The following is a 20,052-nucleotide window of genomic DNA, read 5'->3' as shown; positions in this document are numbered from 1 at the left end:
CTTTCTCTTTCTTTTGGTAATGCTTTGCATAGTTTCCATGTTTTATGTAATTTTATATATATTTATTGTTTTAATGGGTCTTGTTAAAGACCCTCTGCTGCCCAGAGTCACCCATTAGGGGGAGATGGGTGGAGGTAAATCAAATAAATACATACATACACACACACACACACACACACACACACACAGTTTGATCAACATGTTCATTTTTGTACACTTTTGTAGAGTTAACAGTACAGTCTGATGCATTTACATTGTATATCCTGAATATATGGAGCTTATTCTACAAGGACTAAGTAACTATGTGCAAGATTGTAGAATTATTCCCACTGGAATAATTATTATTAATTGGATGTCTTTCTAAATAAATGTTTTAGGCTTGTCATACAAATAATTAATGTTAGCATCTAATGTTTTGAAGTGTGGAGGATTACTCTCCGAGAGAATGTGAGTTAGAATATTGTAACAACTGTTACGCATTTTTGTTCTTTTAAACTATCCTGTGAAGCGTAAGGAAATATATTAAAAAAAATAAAATATAAGGCTTAACGTGGCAGACGTTAAGCACTTTTAAGTCTCACTGATTATAGTGGAACAAATATTAAGCAAAACTTGTATTTTTCAACACATTGAAATCAGGGTTTAAATACTTTTAATGGATTTTGAAAGCAAATTCATATATTAAAATACGTAAATATTGGCATTGCAATAGTACCTAGATTTACTCTTTCAGTGTATGTGTTGGTCTCAAAAATGTAAATTTGTTGAAAATATAGATTAAATCTTTATGCAGTATTTACTTCTTCACATACACATACACACCCCTACTGGGTAAATAACTAATCAAATAGCTTCATTTAATATTCTGTCACCTATATTTCACACACTAAGTTCCCAGTAATTTCCTGTCCAAATTGTTGATGAGAACTTCCCTTTAGTTTTATCAATATTGGTAACGTCTTGTAATCTCTCAGTAAATAATGGTTCTACCTTTAATATTGTTTTAATTAACATTGTCATTATTACATATGTGACATAAGTTATTATCTCATCAGTTAATATTGAATCCAAGATAAAATCTAGCTAGCCCTGTCTACAGAGCTATTCTAGCCTTTAATACCATATATCTTGATGGCTCTTTGATATCTGATATATCTTGATATCAAGATAGGAGATATTTTGGTATCTCCCAAGGCACTCTAAAGGTAGTCAATGTTCTGCCTTTTTTTTTTTTTAATTAGTAACTTAAATTCTAAAACAAGGAATATGTTTTACATGCCTATATTAACAACACAGTTGCAAACCACGCACAGTTGCAGAAAAAGATGTTGTGTTTAGAATGGAATCTGGTCTAGAATTTGATAACATCCAAATACGTTGGACTTCAGAGGAATGTGCTTAAATACTCCCTTCAGAATTTAGTATTCTGTATGCAAATAATATTAAAAGGAATGCTGAAGATGTTGCTTGCTTGCATTCAAACTCTACCCTTGCCAATTGTCAATGGGTATGTGTTTGTTGTATATGCCTAGGAATCTACATGCACACATATGTATATCCAGAGTCACTTTGCGTGAGATGGGCGGCTAAATAAATACGATAAATAAATAAAATAAAATATCCTCCCAAACCTCTTACAGCATATTGAGAATAAATCAGCATCTAAAAGTAAATTTGTCATTAAGCCCAGCTGGAGTACCACGGGAGATTAAGAAGCAGTTGGCAGTCCTTCTGGGTGAAGTTCAAAGCTGCCTGGAAAATTAGGACCAGCCTGCAAATATATTGAATGGATTTTGGAGGAACATATGATGAAATGTTATATGCCTTATAAATAAAGCACTTAATATTTCCTCATGATCTATACTGGTTTGTTTCAGATTTTCCCTTTTGATAAGTGCTGATCTCTTGCACCATTATGTCCTGAAAAAAACAAAAAAGACCCTTTCTTTATAGGATTTATATTTTTTATTAATTCATCGTTGGAAATTATTTCCATGAGCTGGAGTCTTGGTTTAGAGCCCAGTTAGTTTAGGACACTCACAGGTGGCAGGTGGCATCCATGATACCCTTCGAGAATGATCATGAACCTCCCAGATGTAAAAAAGGAATCAGAAATCGCTGAAGGCATTTGTGATTTTCAGTGTTCTCATATGAGCTCTTGCAGGGCTTGATTGCTAAAGTCTCGTAAATGTTTACCATCTCTTGAAATGTGGAGTTATTTCTACCTGGAGGAGATTATACCTGAGCGATCAAATATGAGGTTGCCCACTGCCTGAAGACTGTCCATCGCTGGTCTAGAAGGTAGTTCTATGCATGCATCCAGAAATGTTATGAACTCTAACACGGCCTTATGAAAATTTATTGGATGGAAGAAGCTACAGAATGTGAAATATGCATTTGGCATAATGCCAGTCAAGCAGATTTCTCGAAATCTAATTTAAAAAGAAAATAGTAAAAGGCATACCAAGATAGCATAGGCTGCAGCTTATGTTTATTGAAAAAAATGCCTAATGAGTGGGAAAGGGAGTATTTTATACTGTAAAAAAAATGCCGCCAGAATCAGATTTATCTAGTAGTAAGCCCTATTGAACGGAATAACTATGAAGGGAGCATGTCTAGGAGTGTGCAGTTAATAATCTCATTTCGTTTAGCGTATATGCATTCTCTCTGTGTGAAAACATCTGAACGATGCTTTCCAGCAATATCCACAGCAAGCCAGGCCTAATGACATCATCATTTAAACGCTGTGATTATGAACTTGCATCTGAATATCTGATTTGCATACATAAGTCCCTCCGTTTGCATGATGATGTCATTACGCACACTTCATCGTTGTCCCTTTCTGCAAAGGCCCATGTATACAATATTTGCTCCGCCTTCCTCGATCGGCAGGTGACTCTGCTTTTTCCAACTTACCCCTTTGTCTTCTTTACCTAGGCATTTCCTATTTAAGCATGGATCTGGTTCATCTGCTATCTTCAGCGCTGCCAGTCAGAATTATCCTTTGACTTCCAATACAGTTTACTCGCCACCTCCCAGACCACTTCCTAGAACGACGTTTTCGCGACCGGCTTTCGCTTTTAACAAGCCGTATAGATGTTGCAACTGGAAGTGTACTGCCTTGAGCGCTACGGCAATCACAGTCACACTGGCACTGTTGCTTGCTTATGTTATTGGTAAGTCCTGAATTTTATTGCCTCTCTCACTCCCACTTCTTTGGCCGAGATTACTATTAGGAGAAGGAATTAGACTTTTAGCTCATTATTCAGAAGCAAGTTTCATCGAGTTCAAAAAGGTAATACACTTGTGTTTTTCTTGCTTTTTTTTTTTTTTTTGGTTCTTTTTGCTGGTGTGAGTGTTACTGAGCTGTTTGTCTACTGATATGAATGGTATGTGTGTAATGGTATGTGGGAATAACCTTGGGAAACGGGGCAAAGAGTCACAGCCAAGGGATCAGTCAGATAAAAGGCAACTTAGCCCTCAGCAGGAATGTGGATGGGGCAAGAGGCTCAGAGGAGTTCCTCCCTAATTTCTTGGGCTGTAAAAGGGGACAGGAGGGAAAGATATACTTTCAGACTTGCAAAATTGATGTTAGCCTTGCGAAGTAGACCAGACAGGAAACACAGCCATACAAGTTAATTATACTTTATTGCAAGGTTACATTAATAGAATCTTGCAAGTTTGACAGTATCTCTCTCCCCCGTCCCCTTTACAGCCCAAGAAACTAGGGAGGGTCTCCTCTGAGCCTCTTGCCCTGCCCACATTCCTGCCGTGGGCTAAGTTACCTTGTATCTGACTGTTCCCTTGACTGTGTCTCTTTTCCCTGTCTCCCAAGGTCACTCCCACATACCATTATAATCTGGGATAATAGTCTCCCTGAGATTCATATCTATCTTACTTTTTAAGGAAGATTCTGGCATCTGTGTTGGATTATAAACTGTTCAACATTTGATGAGGTAGTTGATTTAAAAAAAAAGGATAGGATCCACAACCAAGCAACCATCAATGAAACAACTACAAGGGCAGGGAAAAGTGATGATTCAAACACATGTCAGATCAAATATAGGCTTATACCTTGCAATTAGCATTATTTTTCTTTCTGCATTTCATTGACCGAGCATCCACTGACTCCGAGAACCTTTGTAGGAAGTAAGAGTTTACACTAGCAAGTAAGCAGAATCAATCCAAAACGTAACTTCTCTTTATGCCTATAGTACACAAGCTGCCTTCAGGAGTTCAAAGGACATATAATATCCACATATATTGGAAGGGGAGTTGTGAGTGAGCACACTGGTCTCGATAGCCTTCATGGATAGATGGGGATGGTCTACAGCCATAGAAGCCAATTCACACAGTTCTGTATTTACAGTATCCTAAATATTTACCTAGAAAGGTGGTGAGAATGTGAAAGGAAAAGGAGGGGTGAAGATGGTTCATTCATACTCATTCCACTTGTTTGAAGAGGCGAGATGCATGCTGACTGACTGAAGAATAATCAATTCCCTTGATTGTTTTTAACAAGTAGTCCTTCGGTTGAATGCCACAAACAGCAGTCGCCTTACGGAGGCAAGATTCCAATTAAGGTCCAATTTACTAAAATACTTTTGGCCAACTTTTTAATGGTTTCAGAAATCTCTAGCTAGCAAAAGATTCTCTCGCAAAAAGGCAATGCAGAACTTGGCAGACACCGAACAAGGAAGCGATTTTTTGAAAAAGTTATTTCAATCTGCCAATTATTTCCTGTGTGTTTCTCACTATTTTAATTAGGCTCCCATTGTAGCCGTTATTAATAGTGTCAGTATTATCTTTATCTTGGTTCATATGCTTTAAAGGAAAGTGGCCAAGACTTGGTACTTGCAAATCGTTTTTAATATTAAATCTTTTGCTTCCACCATCCGAAAAGCTTCACAGCCAAACAGAGAATAAATCCTCATTAACACAACGTGCAGCATTTCAGAGGATACAGGGAGGATTAAAAAGGGCGTTGTGCTGTGTGAGGCATTTACTGTCAATGCAACAAAGAGTTTGCTTACCTAACTTTGATACACTTAACATGGATCCATTGCTGGGATTCCTTAGATCGTTTTAGATTTGGTCTTCTTTTCTGAAATTGTTCTTGAAATCAGGTGAAAGGTTTGAGGGGAAAAAAAGGGGGTGCTATTTTCACGTGATGTTAGGGGGTTATTTATTTTACTACACAATTTATATCCTATTCCAATCCAACAGGCTCGGGAGGGTGGTGGTCTCACATAAAATCATAATGTCTGCTAAACAATTAAAACAGAGCAAATAACTAAAGTGAAATTGTCCCCAGAAAGTACCTTAAGTCCCGGCTGCGTGGTGGAAAAGCAGTCTTCGCTGCTTTAATTCATTGCTTAGAAATTAATTGTGACCATGAAATGAAAGAAGGTTATATAATTTCAATAGCCCAATCACTTTTTCTCATTCTCATAAGTGTTGTACGTTTTGTAATGTTTTTACAGGAATAAAATAACATTTAATAAGAAAAAAAACATAGAGATCCATAAAGAGGGCAGGCTATCCTAATCAGTCTTCCTTCTTTGAGATTGGACTATACATCCTCTCACTTTGTGAGGGACCATCCACCTCCTGTCTTCTTCTGTCAGCTAGGAAGTTTCAACCTATCCCCACCCTCAGCAGAACAGTAAATCATCTGTTCCTAAAGGGTCCTTCCCCAAAGGGGACTCCACAGATGGTGGATATCATGTTCTTTAAAGTCCACAAAAGGAGAGTAAATGCTCGACCTACAGAGAAGTTCCTATCTGAAAAATCCTAGCCCTCATCCACATGTGTGGTGTGGCCCTGAACACATTGCACCATTACCCGCAAGCCACGCCTCCAGGTAGATAAGCTCCTTATGTCTTCCTATGTGGAATAAACATTTAGGACCAAACTTGTGCTGTTCATTGTATGACTGCAGATGGCAACCATGGAGAAGGAGGGTAGGGTCAGGATCAGGCAGACAGGACTAGTCCCTTGGATCCTGCTGAAAATCTTCCCAGCTCCGCTTACGTTGGGAAAGATCCTCCACTAGCATTGTTTCTCCCCTCTTGATGCAGACTGCAAGTTTGTGGGTGATTTTCATTGAAGGCACAGCAGGGGAACATGGCGAAACCCCCCATAATATTGTTGTTCTCGTAAAATAAGCCATTTGTCCCCTCTCTTCAAATCCAGTTAGGCCCTAGAAAGAAAGAAATGACGCTTCGGTGCCAGAATTAGAAAAACACGTACAAGGGATGAGTGCATATGTTTTACAAATGGGTCTTTTGTTCAGTTGGATTGCAAGGATGAATGAAGGCTAAATATTTAAATCCTGGCATTCACTCTTCACAGAGTGGTGCATTCTTCATTTGTTAGGCAGAGAGAAGGCCAAAATTGTATATAAGTGATTAAAGTCAAATATTTAAGGATCAGTCGGTACGTTGCATATAATCCCTACGTATCCCTCCATATAATCTAGTCCATTTGAATCCCATAACTGAGGATGGATTTCTTCAGCTGAAACCAAATTTTTATCCAAACTCTTCATAAAAGCACTGAAGAAAAAAGTAATTTGACATCTTCACAGGCTTCCTTGCTCTGTTTGGTTAACACCTCATTTGATTAGAATGTTTGATCTAATCTGAAATTACTTCTCTATAGTTTAAATCCTTTTCATGTGCCTGTCTTGTAGCAGAAAGAAATTTATGTCTTTTGTGGAAATCTTTTCAATGATTTAACACTCTGAATTTAGCACCATCGTAAAAATCTGCCTTGGCTGATAGCAGAAATGCCCAGCTAGAGGGGGGAAATGCCATTCTACTGAAGCTTTTGGTTAATCAAATGCATCTGAATTGATTGATCGCTTGATTTTGAATGACGGATCAATTGAATGCCTCAACATGCATTATACATTAACATAGTAATGATTTGGAAAGTAAAGATGTGCTTTCTTCTTTTTTTTTTATGCATTACCAATGGCACTTTCCCTGAGATAGTACTACTTTTGACTTCAAGTTTAAATACTTGTATTAAAAATAATACTAGAGTTGAAAACTTAACAGATTATTGCTCTTTTGACAGCCAGAAACTCCTCTTAACATTTCTGACTGCCCAAGTCACAGCAGACAGGGATATAATGCAAAATGGAAAGGGCTGGGATTTTTGGAGAAAGGTGCTTGTGTAGGGAGACTTCCCCCCCCCCAACCCTATATTATTCCTGTTTTATGGCGTAGAGTACAGATTTTGAATGTTTCCCAACTCAGACAGCAGGAAATCACAGCAACAGTTTTCTACAGCTGTGGTCAGAGGTGGTGAACTTGGACAGCCAGTGTGGTCTAGTGGTGAAGCTGATCTAGGAGTTGGGAGACCCAGGTTCAAGTATTGGCTCAACCATGGAATTCCCTGATTTTGGGCTGACGTTGCCCCTCAGCCCAAGAGCCAGTATGACGTGGTGGTGAAAGTGCTAGAGTATGTATGGGGAGATCCTGGTTCTGGTCCCTGCTTAGCCATGAAAGCTTCATGGAGGAGGTTAGTTCAGTCCCTTCCTTCAGTCCAGTGTTACTCTAGAAGGTGAAGTTGTAGGGAAAAATAGCATTAGGGATTGCTCTATATGCTGCCTTGAGCTCTAGATCGAAAGGTGGGAGACAAATTTAGCAGATAAATAAAGGCAGCAATCCTATAATATTGGGGAGCAATCCTGATGAAATCCACTGAAATTTACTTCAGAACAAAGCTGCATAGGTGTAACCAACCAGCTTTAATAGTCAGGAAAGAGAGAGAGAGCAAGAGAAAGACAGAAAGAAAATAATGAAAGCAAAGAGCATAGATGCTAGTCATTAAGTGCCCCTTAAATATATATAATTAATCCCCACCCTTTTTTCTTTTCTTTTTTGCAATTCTTTCTCACCATTTGAACTTTTGGGACCTCATCTTAATTTGACATTTCCCAATTTTGTTTCCTAAAGTTACGGGAAATGTAACTTTAGACTAACCAAATCAGAACAAGAAACCCCAAGAAGACAATTAGCCCAGATTTGGAAACTCTTCATTCTGGTCATACTTCTTTTGTTCACCTGAAAGAGAAGCCATCTGGGGTTGATAAATATATATTGTAGAGGCTGTTATTATTTAATTCAGAGATCCACCACAGGGAGTCCCTTGTGTTTCAGCCAAGCATTATATTTTGTTCTCTGCCAAACGGTTCTTTCTTTATAAAGGAATTTTACATTACAATTAAAAAGGTAAAGACTAATACAAAATAAGAAAAATAAAAGGAAAAAAAACAGGAAGTGCAAAAAAGAAAAAGAAAAAGAGAAAAGAGAAAATAAGAATATAGTAAAGAAAAAGAAAAGAAATATATAAAGAAATAACTTTCCCCTTCAGCACGAGTATAAACAATTTTAGTAAGTTATCACCTTCTTTTATTCCATTTCTTATCTATAAACAAATCCTTAAAGCCTCATCATTGAGTCCTGATCAGCAAAAGTCCATAAAGGGTTACCAGAGATAAATTATCTATTTTAACCTTGATCAAATAAACCAGCTTTATATTTCTTCCTTTTACTTTTAACAATCTTTATCTTTAGTCCCTTCAAATAATGTCCTAGAACTTGATTTCTTTTCATTTCTTCTTTGTCCCTTCTCACAAAATTCTTCAAAGCTTTAACAGGTCTCTTTAGTAAACCCAATGTAGGAAAGTTATCCAGGTCACTCTCTTGGTTTGTTGGGTGTATATCCCTTTTAATTATTAAGACATCAGCCGGTTTCTTTTGTATGTCCAGTGTCGCATCTTTTTCTATATCATTCTTGTAGCCTGTCATTTTTATATCCACTTTCAGGTCAGTCTCAGTCTTGTCCGGTAAAACTTGTTCCTCTTCCATAGCATCTTTGAAACACAGTCTATGGCACACATTCTTAAAATTAACTTCTGGGTCCATTGTTCACAAATATTCCTCAATATCTCCAGTGTTAAAGTATTTTGCTCTATTCTGTATTGGTGAGACAAATTTAAGTGTTCTTCTCCTTTAATTGTAATCTATAGTTCCTTCTGGTTCCCTCTTGCATCCAACCTAGTCCTATCCTATCATGTGTTTTTTTCAAAAGTTCAAAACAACATTTTCCCATGGGAAAGATTCTTATAATTAATTTCAAAATCTTATTTCAAATCCATCTTGACCCTTAGTCCATTTGTAACTTTCCAAAATCAACATTCTGATTACCTTTTTGCTGTTTATTCCCTAAATAAATAAATAAATAAATAAATAAATTCCTTAAACTTGCATTTAATACTTCTTTCATTAAGGATTGAAGGAATCTCACCTGGCGCATAAAGTTTGTCATTCCAAAGGTTCATAGTATCTGAAAAGCAGTTAACAAGCAATTTCCAAAAGTGATTAGAAAAGGAAGTATGTGAAACCTGAGTCCATAAAGGTGCTGACCACGGTTTGGGTGAGGACAGTGTTCCCTCATCTCCCAGAGCTCTAAACCCACCAGAGACTGCTGCTTTGTGGTCTCTTCTTGAGGAGCAACTGTCTGGAGCACTTGTGGGTGATCCCAAGTCCTCTCCTTGTCCAGAGAGGAATCCCGAAGAGCTGACCCACTTGTGAGCTCTTCATTCCGCTGCGGTCATCAGCTCGGCTCTCAACGGAGCTGTCTTCAGTTCACCATTACTTCCTTGGAAGTCTCCTCTGCCAAATGTTTCAAAGTAGAAATTGACAGGCTGTGCTGACACAGAAGGTAGATAAGAATAAATTCAATTTCTTCATTGGCTTTGTGGCAGATGGTGGTTTAATCCAGTTTATGAAATGTAATCTGCAAAAACATGCAGACACCCATTCAGAACCAAAATTCTTTTTAACCAATCCTTTTCCCCAAGTATATGACTCACAGTGTAAAAGAAATAATCTATTCCCTAGACATGGTAAGGGAGGGGGGATTAAAAAAGAGAGAATGCCAGATAGCACTACTTTTCTTAAACTGTCAAGCTCTAGTTCTTTGCATTCCAACCACATTCCTCTGTCATATTAAAGGCAACACAAATTCCATTCTAACAGGTAGAATGGAAATAGAATTTTGCAGCATCTAACTTCATTATTTCAGTAATGAAGAAATTACTGAAGGTGACTGGGTCTGCTTTTTTTGCGTTCAGCCATTATTGTGTCAGACTCCACAATCTTTTGTGAGTTTAATGGCTCAGATTAGAAACGTTGGATTACCTCTGCTTCAAAATGCCTTGCCTTCTTGCTTTTCCTGTTCTCATTGACACACAAACCTTGTTGGTATAAACGTGATACACAGATGTGTGCAGGACTATTCAGATTACAGCTGAAATCTCAGATAAGTGTCATTTTTGGTCAATATAGATAGGAAGTTGGAGACAGGTACCTATATTGATGTATAATTCCAGAACCATTCAACTTCCAAAAGTATCCAGTGCAGAGGCAATTGTTAAGACTCAGTACTGACATTTATTTAAGATATAAACAAATTAGTAGAAGTTGTATGATTCTGTGTTCTATTCCCATACTCTCAATCCTACTTAAAGGTGTGAGTTTAATACTTTTTACTTATTCGGGTTCCCTGAGTACCTGCGATATTACTGAAGGTAAAATATAGCCATTATGAGTAATGAACATCAGTAAGTTTCAGTGATTCTTTAAAATTACACTATTTGGTGGCCATTACTACATCCAACAGTGTTCATGGGGCTGGGGCCAATGACAAAAGCCATTCATCATGAAGTTGCATGGACATATGAAAGGGGCAGAGTTTGGTTTGCCATGGCGCAACGCTGCTTTCTTTGTTTTGATGAAAACAGTGAATCGTGTGGATGCCTCTGACTACATTCTGCGGGACCAGCCATATTCCATAGTTTTAATCTTGTGGTGAGACAGGGTTTTTTTAACTTGTTCCTGAATCTCACTCTATTTGGCTTCATGAATGACCTTCTAGTTCTACAAAGCAGCTTTCCCCATTAAATGCTCTCCAGATGAGATTGGACTACGAATCTTAGAACTCCTTAGAAACCTAGAAGCCCACCTCATCATCTAGGATACTTTTCTATTATAATTGTAGACCTCTGTATGGTATAAAAGTATACTAGATGATGAGGTGGGCTTCATATAGTGATATAAACTATTATTACCTTTTTTTCCCCCTAAGCGTAAGCAAACACATAAGTCACAATCTGTCCAAGGTTAACTGGGAGACTATGAACGGGAAGTGTTTTCACCAAATCTGTTGTTTTCTCATCAATTCCATATGGTTTCACCCAGTTGGTGTCCATTGCATTTCAGCGGAGCTATTCAAAAAGCCAAACTATAGGTAATATGTTAACACACAGGGTTTTGTTTTTGATGAACAGCTTTATTGTGTGTTCAGATGCCCATTGAAAAAGACAAAGCGGGCAAAATGCCATTTTATCAGGAGAACAAAATATAAAGATGCTTGATAAAGATAGAAAATGATTATAATGGGGAGATAAATGAAGCAATAACCACTGAAAACATACAGGTTCTAATTAAATCTAAGAAATAAATGGTAGAGATAAGTAAAATGGGATTATTGAAAAGCTGAAGGCACCACAATCACAAGAGTTGCAGTGTGAAACAGCACTAAGGAGGTGTTTAGAAACAAGTAGGCACACCTAATGCAAAAAGGGGAAGAGAAAGAGAGACTAGGATACCTGAGTCATCCCTTTATACAATAGCAGAACTGCTAAAAAGTATATTAATATGGCAACTGTTAAAATCACACGTATGGTAGTAGGAAAGTTAGATTCTTGATGAGTCTTGATTAGCAAAGAACACATCTGCTTTCTAAGATAGAGCTGGGGTACCTGTTTATATTTGCCAACATAGATCTACTGTAGCTTCTGGGGAATGCCTATATCAGAACCATTATTCTGCTGCTCCTCAGTAAGGATCTTGTATTTCAACAGGGTCATTTAATCCGGTGCTGAAATTCTCAATAATGTCCCTTTCGTTTGGTGTTTGGCCTTATTTATTTATTTATCCGGTAAATTTATATGGCTGCCCATCTCGTATACATGACTCTGGGCGGCTAACAAAACAAATAGAAACGAAGTGAAACATAGCCAATGATTAAAAACATAAATAACTTAAAACAGCATAAAATGGCAGCCAAGAATGAACGAACACCAGCCAGTACAGCCAGTACAGCTGGCTCAGCCCCACTATCAGGGCCCCAGGCTTGACAGCAAAGCCAAGCTTTTAATGCCTTGCAAAAGGCCAGCAGGATTGGGGCAAGTCTGATCTCCGGGAGGATGGTATTCCAAAGCACCACTCCAGAGTTGCATATGGCTCCCTAAAATAGTTCAATCCTTTTTTTAACATGGCAAAAAAAGAAAATTCTTAAATATATGGGGAGTAATCATATTAATTCCAATTCTTACACTTCAGTTTAATTGCATTTAAATCAAATGTATTTATTTATATGTTAGATTTATTCCCTGCCCAATAAGCACCTATCCTACTTGATGATGATAATGATGATGATGATGATGAAGATGATGATGACAATAAATAACTGGGAAGCTAGCATACCAAACTGTCAGCCTTGTGAGGTAGTCCAGACAGGACCAAATGGAGTAATTCTACTTTATTGTAAGGTTACATTAACAGAACCTTGCAAGTCTGTAGGTACATTTCTCCCCCGTCACTTTTATAGGCCAAGAAACTAGGGAGGGTCCCTTCTGAGACATTTGCCACACCCCCATTCCTTCCGTGGGCTCAGCTGCCTCTTATCTGACTGTTCCTCTGCCTGTGGCTCTTCCTCCTGTCTCCCAAGGTCGTTCCCATGTACCATTACATAAATCATATCTTTTCTGGACTCTACATGAAAAATCATAGGCAGTGTAGGAAAATAAAAACGGCTGGGAGTTGGAAGCTCATGCTTTGTTCTGGAAACATGCTTGCATGCTTGCTTATTTAACAGGCCTTATTTTAAAAGGCAAAAGATAAGCTAGGTTGGTAGGAGCAACCTCACAACTCATCTAGAGAATGAGGGTTGTTTTTTTTTAATGACTGTTCATATCCAGTAAAGCAACTTTAACTTCTTTGGTTAGCACCACCTCTGTGTCAGCTATTTAATGAGGTCACCCACCATTCACACTGTGAATTCCAACCATCGCCTGTGGCTCAAAAAAGTATTACCAACATATGTTTTAGAAACACAACAGTGTTTAATCCTTCCACTAGTTGTTGGTTTTCACAAGAACCACCTTGCTATTACCTGGCCCGGCCACTCTTCCACGCAATATTAGCCCTTCTTCTGGATTGCTACCCAGAGTCACTTGTGTGAGATAGTGGCCATATAAATAGCATAAAGAAAATGCAATAGAATAGATAAATCTGTATTTGAGATATAAATATGGGCCTGGAATATAAGAAGGAAGAAAATCATATTATAGTTAAGCACTTACCAAAACTTCTTCATTGCACCTTATACCCACCTGGTTCCTATTTGCCAAGGAAATGTGGTTATGGGTGCACCACCACCAACACAAAAGAGGATGACTTTCCATAACATTTGCCAAAGCTATACATTGATACTTAGGGAAAGTTAGAAATAATGGCAACGTACATCTCTCAGCATGGTGAGAACATATTGCTTGGCAGTTGCATGGCTCTTCTCCCTTTCATGTTTCTTTATTCTTACAGTAGACTCCAAGATTCTCCTCTGTTTGGCTCCTGTAGGGCTGTGCTCACACATTGTAATAAACCATGGATTATTTAATTAGGAATTATTGTGTTCATTATTATTGTATACATGGCTGGATTTGTGCAAAAATTGTGATTTGTCTATCGGAATAATTGATGCTTAGCCAACGCCAGGTAGAACCCAGCTTCAATGCAGGAGAAGTACCAGATTTTAAAGATGCAAAATTGAGGAGTAGCACATCTCTTTTCACCCACCGACAAAGCATTTTTACTTTGCATGCGGTCTTTTTCTCACAAAGCCATTGTCCTTTGAATTGCAAGTATTCCTGTTAACTGCTGAATAAAATTCATCATCCAGCATTGGCTGAGCTCCAAATGAAAATGAGGAAACTAATTACACATTTAGTTTAAGGTGAAATTAGCATACTTAGAATTTCAATTTCTTATAAACATAGGGATGGGATAACTGACTTCTGCAAAGCTTCCTACTATCTTCTTTTTGGGGGTAATGAAGGTAGGCATAAATTAATAAGTTGAATTTCTCTTTTCCTCTCTCTCTCTGTCTCTCTCCCTCTCTCTCTTTAACAGCAGTACATTTATGTGGCCTGACTTGGCAACTACAGCCAGTTGATGGCCAACTTTATGAAAATGGACTCAGTAAAGGAAACAAACTCACAGAATCTGTGGATACGACGTATGCTCCCATCGGAGGGAAAGCGTCAGATAAAACAGAAAGGAAAGGTATCTCTCTTTCTCTCTGTCTTTTTTCATCAGGTGTACGCAAACTTCATGGAAGATGGTCTGACATCACTGCCTGTACCAGAAGTGTCAATGGTTTTGTGCAGTGAGGGCATGCAATGAACCCAATTCATATACATGCTCCCCAAGTTAATATTGTAGAAGGAGAGTAGTGTTCGTCTATGGTAGCCCAAAATCAGAAGCCTGGAAGCACCTATCACATTTTATTAAAGACATAAGCTTTTGTGAGCTATAGCTCACGTCATCAGAGGCATGGTGTCTCAAAAGGCTAGCCTCAACAGGTCCTACTAGATTCCTTCTAATACATGATTTAATAGTGTCTCATTTCGGCACAGTAGTAAGGATGCCATCCCTGTCATTCTAAAGCTTTAGGGGTAATTGTGGAGGCTGGGAAACAATTACAAATGGTGATCAGATATGATCTTCTTGCGTTGAATGGCTTAAAATGTATACAAAGACCTGGACATATTAATGAGGCAAAAACAGAATAGGAGAAATGGTATAAGTCAATATATATACTAGAACAGTGTAGATACTTGATTCAGAGATTTGACTCAAGCACAATTGGATTGAATCTGTGAATCAAATTGATTTTTTGAATCAAATAAGAAAGTTGAATCCGTAACTGAATCAGGTAATTCTGCACCAATTGAGCGATACAATTGCTTCCGCACACGCAAAGAACCTTTTTTTTTTAAGAAATCACTTCAGAAAGGCAAAATGAAACAAATGGATCAAGACGTTCCAGTGGTTCCAGTGGAAACCCAGTTTGGAACCAAAAGAAATCAACACTTTAAGCGCTTACTTGAATTGAACTGGAGCTGAACCACACAATATGTGCAAGTAATATGTTAATCAACTTGTCCTGGGGGTCTCTATTGTGTGTCTGTGTATCTTGCATGCGTGCATCTTACCTTGATTTTCTCATCTCCCTTTCGTACATTCCTAAGTCACAAGCTGAATCCCTTAGCCAGAAGATTAGATTATCCCACGTACAGGAGTAGGCAATCCACATACGTTCCCAGCAGTACTGATATGGTCCCCAGATGAAGGAGAGACCTTTTTTTACCATTTTGTTTATGCTTGTTGAGGTTGGGGGATAGGGGTGGTAGGTCAGCCATTCATATTATGCTTACGTTCTTCTACTGCCACCCCCAGAATTGGCCCTCTGCAATGTCTAAGACAATGAGCCCCACCAAAATGGCCGCAAAATTTGGGCACACTCACTTATCAGCCATGCCTCTATAGGTCCTAGGAAACCAGGGGGAAAAAAATGCAAGTATTGAACCCACTGCTGGACTAATGCTTATCTATGCACAAGAAAACTAAGATCTGTAATATGAATGTTGGTTTGGGAGGCATTTGCAATGTTGGTTTAAGATGAATTGTCATCAGGAGAATGTTAAATCCTTTATCTTCCGAAACAATCTTCTGTTCCAAGTTCTCCCTTTTAGGTTATGTTTAGCTCCCCCAACTCCAGACTCTAAGATACAGTAGAAGTTCAACCAGGGACAATATAGTAGGTGGGTAGTCAGCCGGGGAGCAAATTTGAAAGTCTTGACTGTAATTATTTGAAGTGTTCAGTGCCTTTCTTGCTGCATTCAAGTGACCTTTGGCAAATAATGATTTTGGGAAGTCCCGTTTTCTGAGATAACATGAAGTCCATCTCCTACATCTGTCTTCACACCTATCTGTGTTAGCAATTTTAAATTTCAAATTATGTCAACAATTTTGATCCACTCCTGTGATATCCCCTTTAGCTACTGTAATCTTTTCATGATGAGAAAAGATTCTGAATTTTCATGCAAACATGTTAGACTTTCTGAAACTTTTTTTCTCTTTTTCATATTGATGAAAAAGGTTGATGGTGTCCTCAACTGTTTGAAGAGTTGGAATGGTTGACCACAATGAACCAGCTGTTACATTTGTCTGAACAGCACAAGAAAGGAAGCTATTGATCTAATATTGATGGGAAAGAGATATTGTATGTTTGCATGGTTCTTCTTTGCAGAAGAAATAAACATGCATTGATGAACAAAAATGATGTTGGAGAGCATTGGGAAGTTGGTTTCTTTAAGCTGGCATTTCGTAACACTCTACTGCATGGATACATTAGTATTTTAATAGATTGCACTATGATTTAAAAATCCTAACGACCTACTGATGGTTGGTAATTACCAGAGAGGCATAATGAGGTGGATTGTTTCAAGAATCAGTGATAACCTTCATATAGATGCCTCCATGGGAGAATAATTGGTGCTTTGCTACTCAGGTTTCCAATTTACTGAAGCTGTGAGCGATCAGTAATCAGGACTCTGCTATCAGTGGGCTCAGGGAGTGACATGCAGAAAACAGAATAATGTATTTGTAGTCAGAATCTTTAAAAAAAACAAAAAAAACCCTTTGCTGAGATTCACTGAACTGAGAGAACAAGTGTTGAGACAATAATCAATACGGTGGTTTTGGAGAGCTTTTGCATTTGCAGTCATTGTTTCATTCCTCAACACTGTTGTGTTCTCCAAACTGCTGGGACCTAGAATGGTTGTAACTTAATGAGTCAATAATCTGTATTACATGAAGAAATGTCCCAGTCTCTATCTTTAATATCTTCGGGGAGGGCTGGGAAAGGCTCCTGGGTACATCTTCACAAGTCAGAATGTTTATTCATTTATTTATTTTGTTAGATTTAAATCCTGCCTTCCCTCCAGGAGGTCAAAGCAGCCTAAATGGAAATCTCTTTGTTTTTGGCCCCTAGCAATAACTGTGAGATAGGTTAAATTGAGAGAAGGGGACTGACTCCAAGTCCCCCAAGGGGCTTCTGTGACAGAGAGGACTAGAACCTGCTTTCCCTGCTCCTAGACTGACACTTTAACCATTATACCATAGCGTTGCTATATTTAGATGAAGCCTTTTCAACCAGGCCTGTGTTGTCTGTGTTCCTTTGTGTATATACAGGGGGGTATGAAGATTGATTGATTAGATTTATATCCTGCCTTTCATTCAGGAGCTTAAAGGAGCATACATAGTGCCTTCTATTTTTACACAGAATCCATCTTTTGAGGTCGACTGAATCCAGAGAGAATTACTGGCTCAAAGTCCCCCAGGGGCCTTCTCAATTAAGACTGGTTCTCAATCTGTGTCTCCCCAGTTCTAAATCAAGTACCTTAACCACTACATCATACAAGTTCTCTGGGTTAGCGCAGGACTGAAGACAAAATGCTCCGGATCTTTTATTTCCTACCAGTTCTCATTCCATTGGATAAAAGAAATGTTGATTCTAAAATTTATTTTAAAGGAGAAACATCCCAGAAGAAATCATTGGTGAACCACTGTAGTACGGTTGCCAAAAATGACATAGTTTTTTCTCTGTAGTTCCCAGAAATTGAGCTTGACTTTTTTTTTTAATAATATTTTTTATGGAAGTCTAAAAATACAAAGATAAAAAGCTAATACACACTAAGAAAAATATAAAAAAGAAAAAGAAAATAAAAAGTGCAGAGAGGAAAAAAAGAGGGGATGGGGAAAATATAAAGAAAAAAAAATATCAAGAAATGACTTCCCCCTTCATCAAGACAAATACAATTTCAGTAATCACCTTCTCTAACATTTCAACCAAAGATCTCTTCATCCCATATCTCATCTTTTATCTATTAACAAATAATAAAGCCTCATCATTCTGTCTTGATCAGCAAAAGTCAATAGTTACTGGAGATAATTCTATAGAGAGAGTGTTAAGGTTAATATATATATATATATATATACATACCTTAAACAAATCGTTTCATATTCCTTTCCTTTACATAATAACTTATCATTTTCTCTAAAAATACAACAGCAAAATCTCTTATTCTCATATCTTACCTCATATCTATAAACAAATCTTTAAAGCCTCATCATTCAAGCTTAATCAAGAAAAATTCCATTAAAAGCTAACAGAAACAACAACATATTAAAAATCTGAATCTTTAATCCCTTCAAATAGTGTCCCACAAGTTAATTTCTTATCATTTTCTCTTCATCTCCTCTCAGAAAATCCTTCACAAGTTTAACACTTTCCTTCAATTTTAACACCATAGCTTATCTCTTTCTCTAATATCTTCTTCCCAAATCTTGTCTATAAACAAATCTTTAAAGCCTTGTCATTCCTGGCCAAGGAAAACCCATTAAAAACTACTAGGAAAAAATATATATTTTAGCCTTGATTGAATAAGTCAACTTTATATTCTTTCTTTTTGTTTTTAAAAATCTTGATGTTTATTCCTTTTAAGTAATGTCCCAAAAGCTCATTTCTTTTCATTTTCTCTTTATTTTGTCTCAGAAACTCCTTTGTAAGTCCAAGATAAGAAAGTTATCCAAGTCACTCTTCGTTGAAATCCACACATCCAAGTCACTCTTCTGATTTATTATTTGTGTGCCCCTTTTAGTTATTAAAACATCAGCCAATTTCATTTGTAAGTCTGTGTAACATCTTTGTCCGTATCATTTTTGTAACCTGTCATTTTTAAATCCATATCCAAAACAGCTTGATTCTCAGTTGTATCCTCTTCTATCACCTTTTTTAACCCCATTTTTATATTAGCAGGAAATCTTAAAAGAAAGTTCTGAGTACATTGTTGCCAAAGATGCTTGAATTCTTCCAGAGTTAAAATACATTTCTCCATTCTGTATTAGTGAGTCTCTTCCCCTTTAAATATAATCTCTAGTTCTTTCTGATTGCCTCTAGTGAGCAGCCTTCAAGGTCTCCTCTTATCATGTTTCTCTCTAATCCACAACATTTTCCCATGGAAGGATTTCATATACTTAGATTCAAAATCTTCATATATTTTAATAGGATTTTAAACAACCCACAGAAAAGGTTCTTATAATTAGTTTCAACATCTTATTTCCAGTCAGTCTGGACCCTTAGTCCATTTGTAACTTTCCAAAATCAACATTCTAATTACCCTTTTCCTGTTTATTTCAAAATACATATACACACACACACACATATACATATACAGTATATATATATTGAGTTCTTAAACTTACATGAAACTTCTTTTGCTGAGGATTGAAGGAGAATCCCCCGGTGTAACGAAACTTGTCCTTCTGAAGATTCTTGATATCCAAAAAGCAGTTAACAAGCCATTTCCAGAAGTGATTAGGAGAGGAAGTAGGCGAACCCAGTGTCCATATGTTTGTATTATTTCTTCTATTGTTTTTCTTTAATTCTTTTAATCTTTGTATTTTTTTTCCTTTTGTTTTTTTCAATTTGTACATTATGAAAAATAAAAATAATTGGAAAAGAAGACTGTGAACCTCAGCTTAGGTTAGATGATTTTCTTCTGGCTCCCAGAGCTCTGAAACCTACTGAAGTCTGCTGTCTTACAGTCTCATCATTTGTAAGGAGCACTTGTGAGCAATCCTGGTCCTCCCCTTGATCCAGAGAGGAGTTTGGGGAGCCAATTCATTTACCAGCTCTTCTTTCAACTGAGGCCGTTGGCTCCATTCTCTGCAGAGCTGTCTTCAGTCCACCATTGCTTCTCAGAAGTAGAGTTTGACTTGATGAAAATCTGGTGCAAAAGTAAAGTGGAGCTTTACTTTTTAAAACCTGGTGCAGCCAAATTAACAA

The 20,052-nt window shown here is 37.5% G+C and overlaps 1 protein-coding gene across 1 annotated transcript in view; it reads left to right on the top strand.

Moving 5' to 3' along the window:
- The window catches only part of TENM1 (teneurin transmembrane protein 1), a 160,220-nt gene that overhangs the window by 12,539 nt on the left and 127,629 nt on the right, over positions 1 to 20,052 (top strand). Inside the window, exons 2-3 of the mRNA XM_088129189.1 lie at positions 2,938 to 3,176; positions 14,271 to 14,398. Coding sequence (XP_087985315.1) covers positions 2,938 to 3,176; positions 14,271 to 14,398 — 367 coding nt within the window. The remainder of the gene's footprint in view (positions 1 to 2,937; positions 3,177 to 14,270; positions 14,399 to 20,052) is intronic.

Source organism: Python bivittatus, unplaced genomic scaffold, assembly GCF_059951505.1.
Source record: "Python bivittatus isolate LINGU-HERP-01145 unplaced genomic scaffold, Pbiv_v1 ctg000790_np1212, whole genome shotgun sequence".
Taxonomy (NCBI): Eukaryota; Metazoa; Chordata; class Lepidosauria; order Squamata; family Pythonidae; genus Python; species Python bivittatus.
The sequence above is the reverse complement of the archived record's forward strand: the minus strand, read 5'-3'. Positions and strand labels throughout refer to the sequence as shown.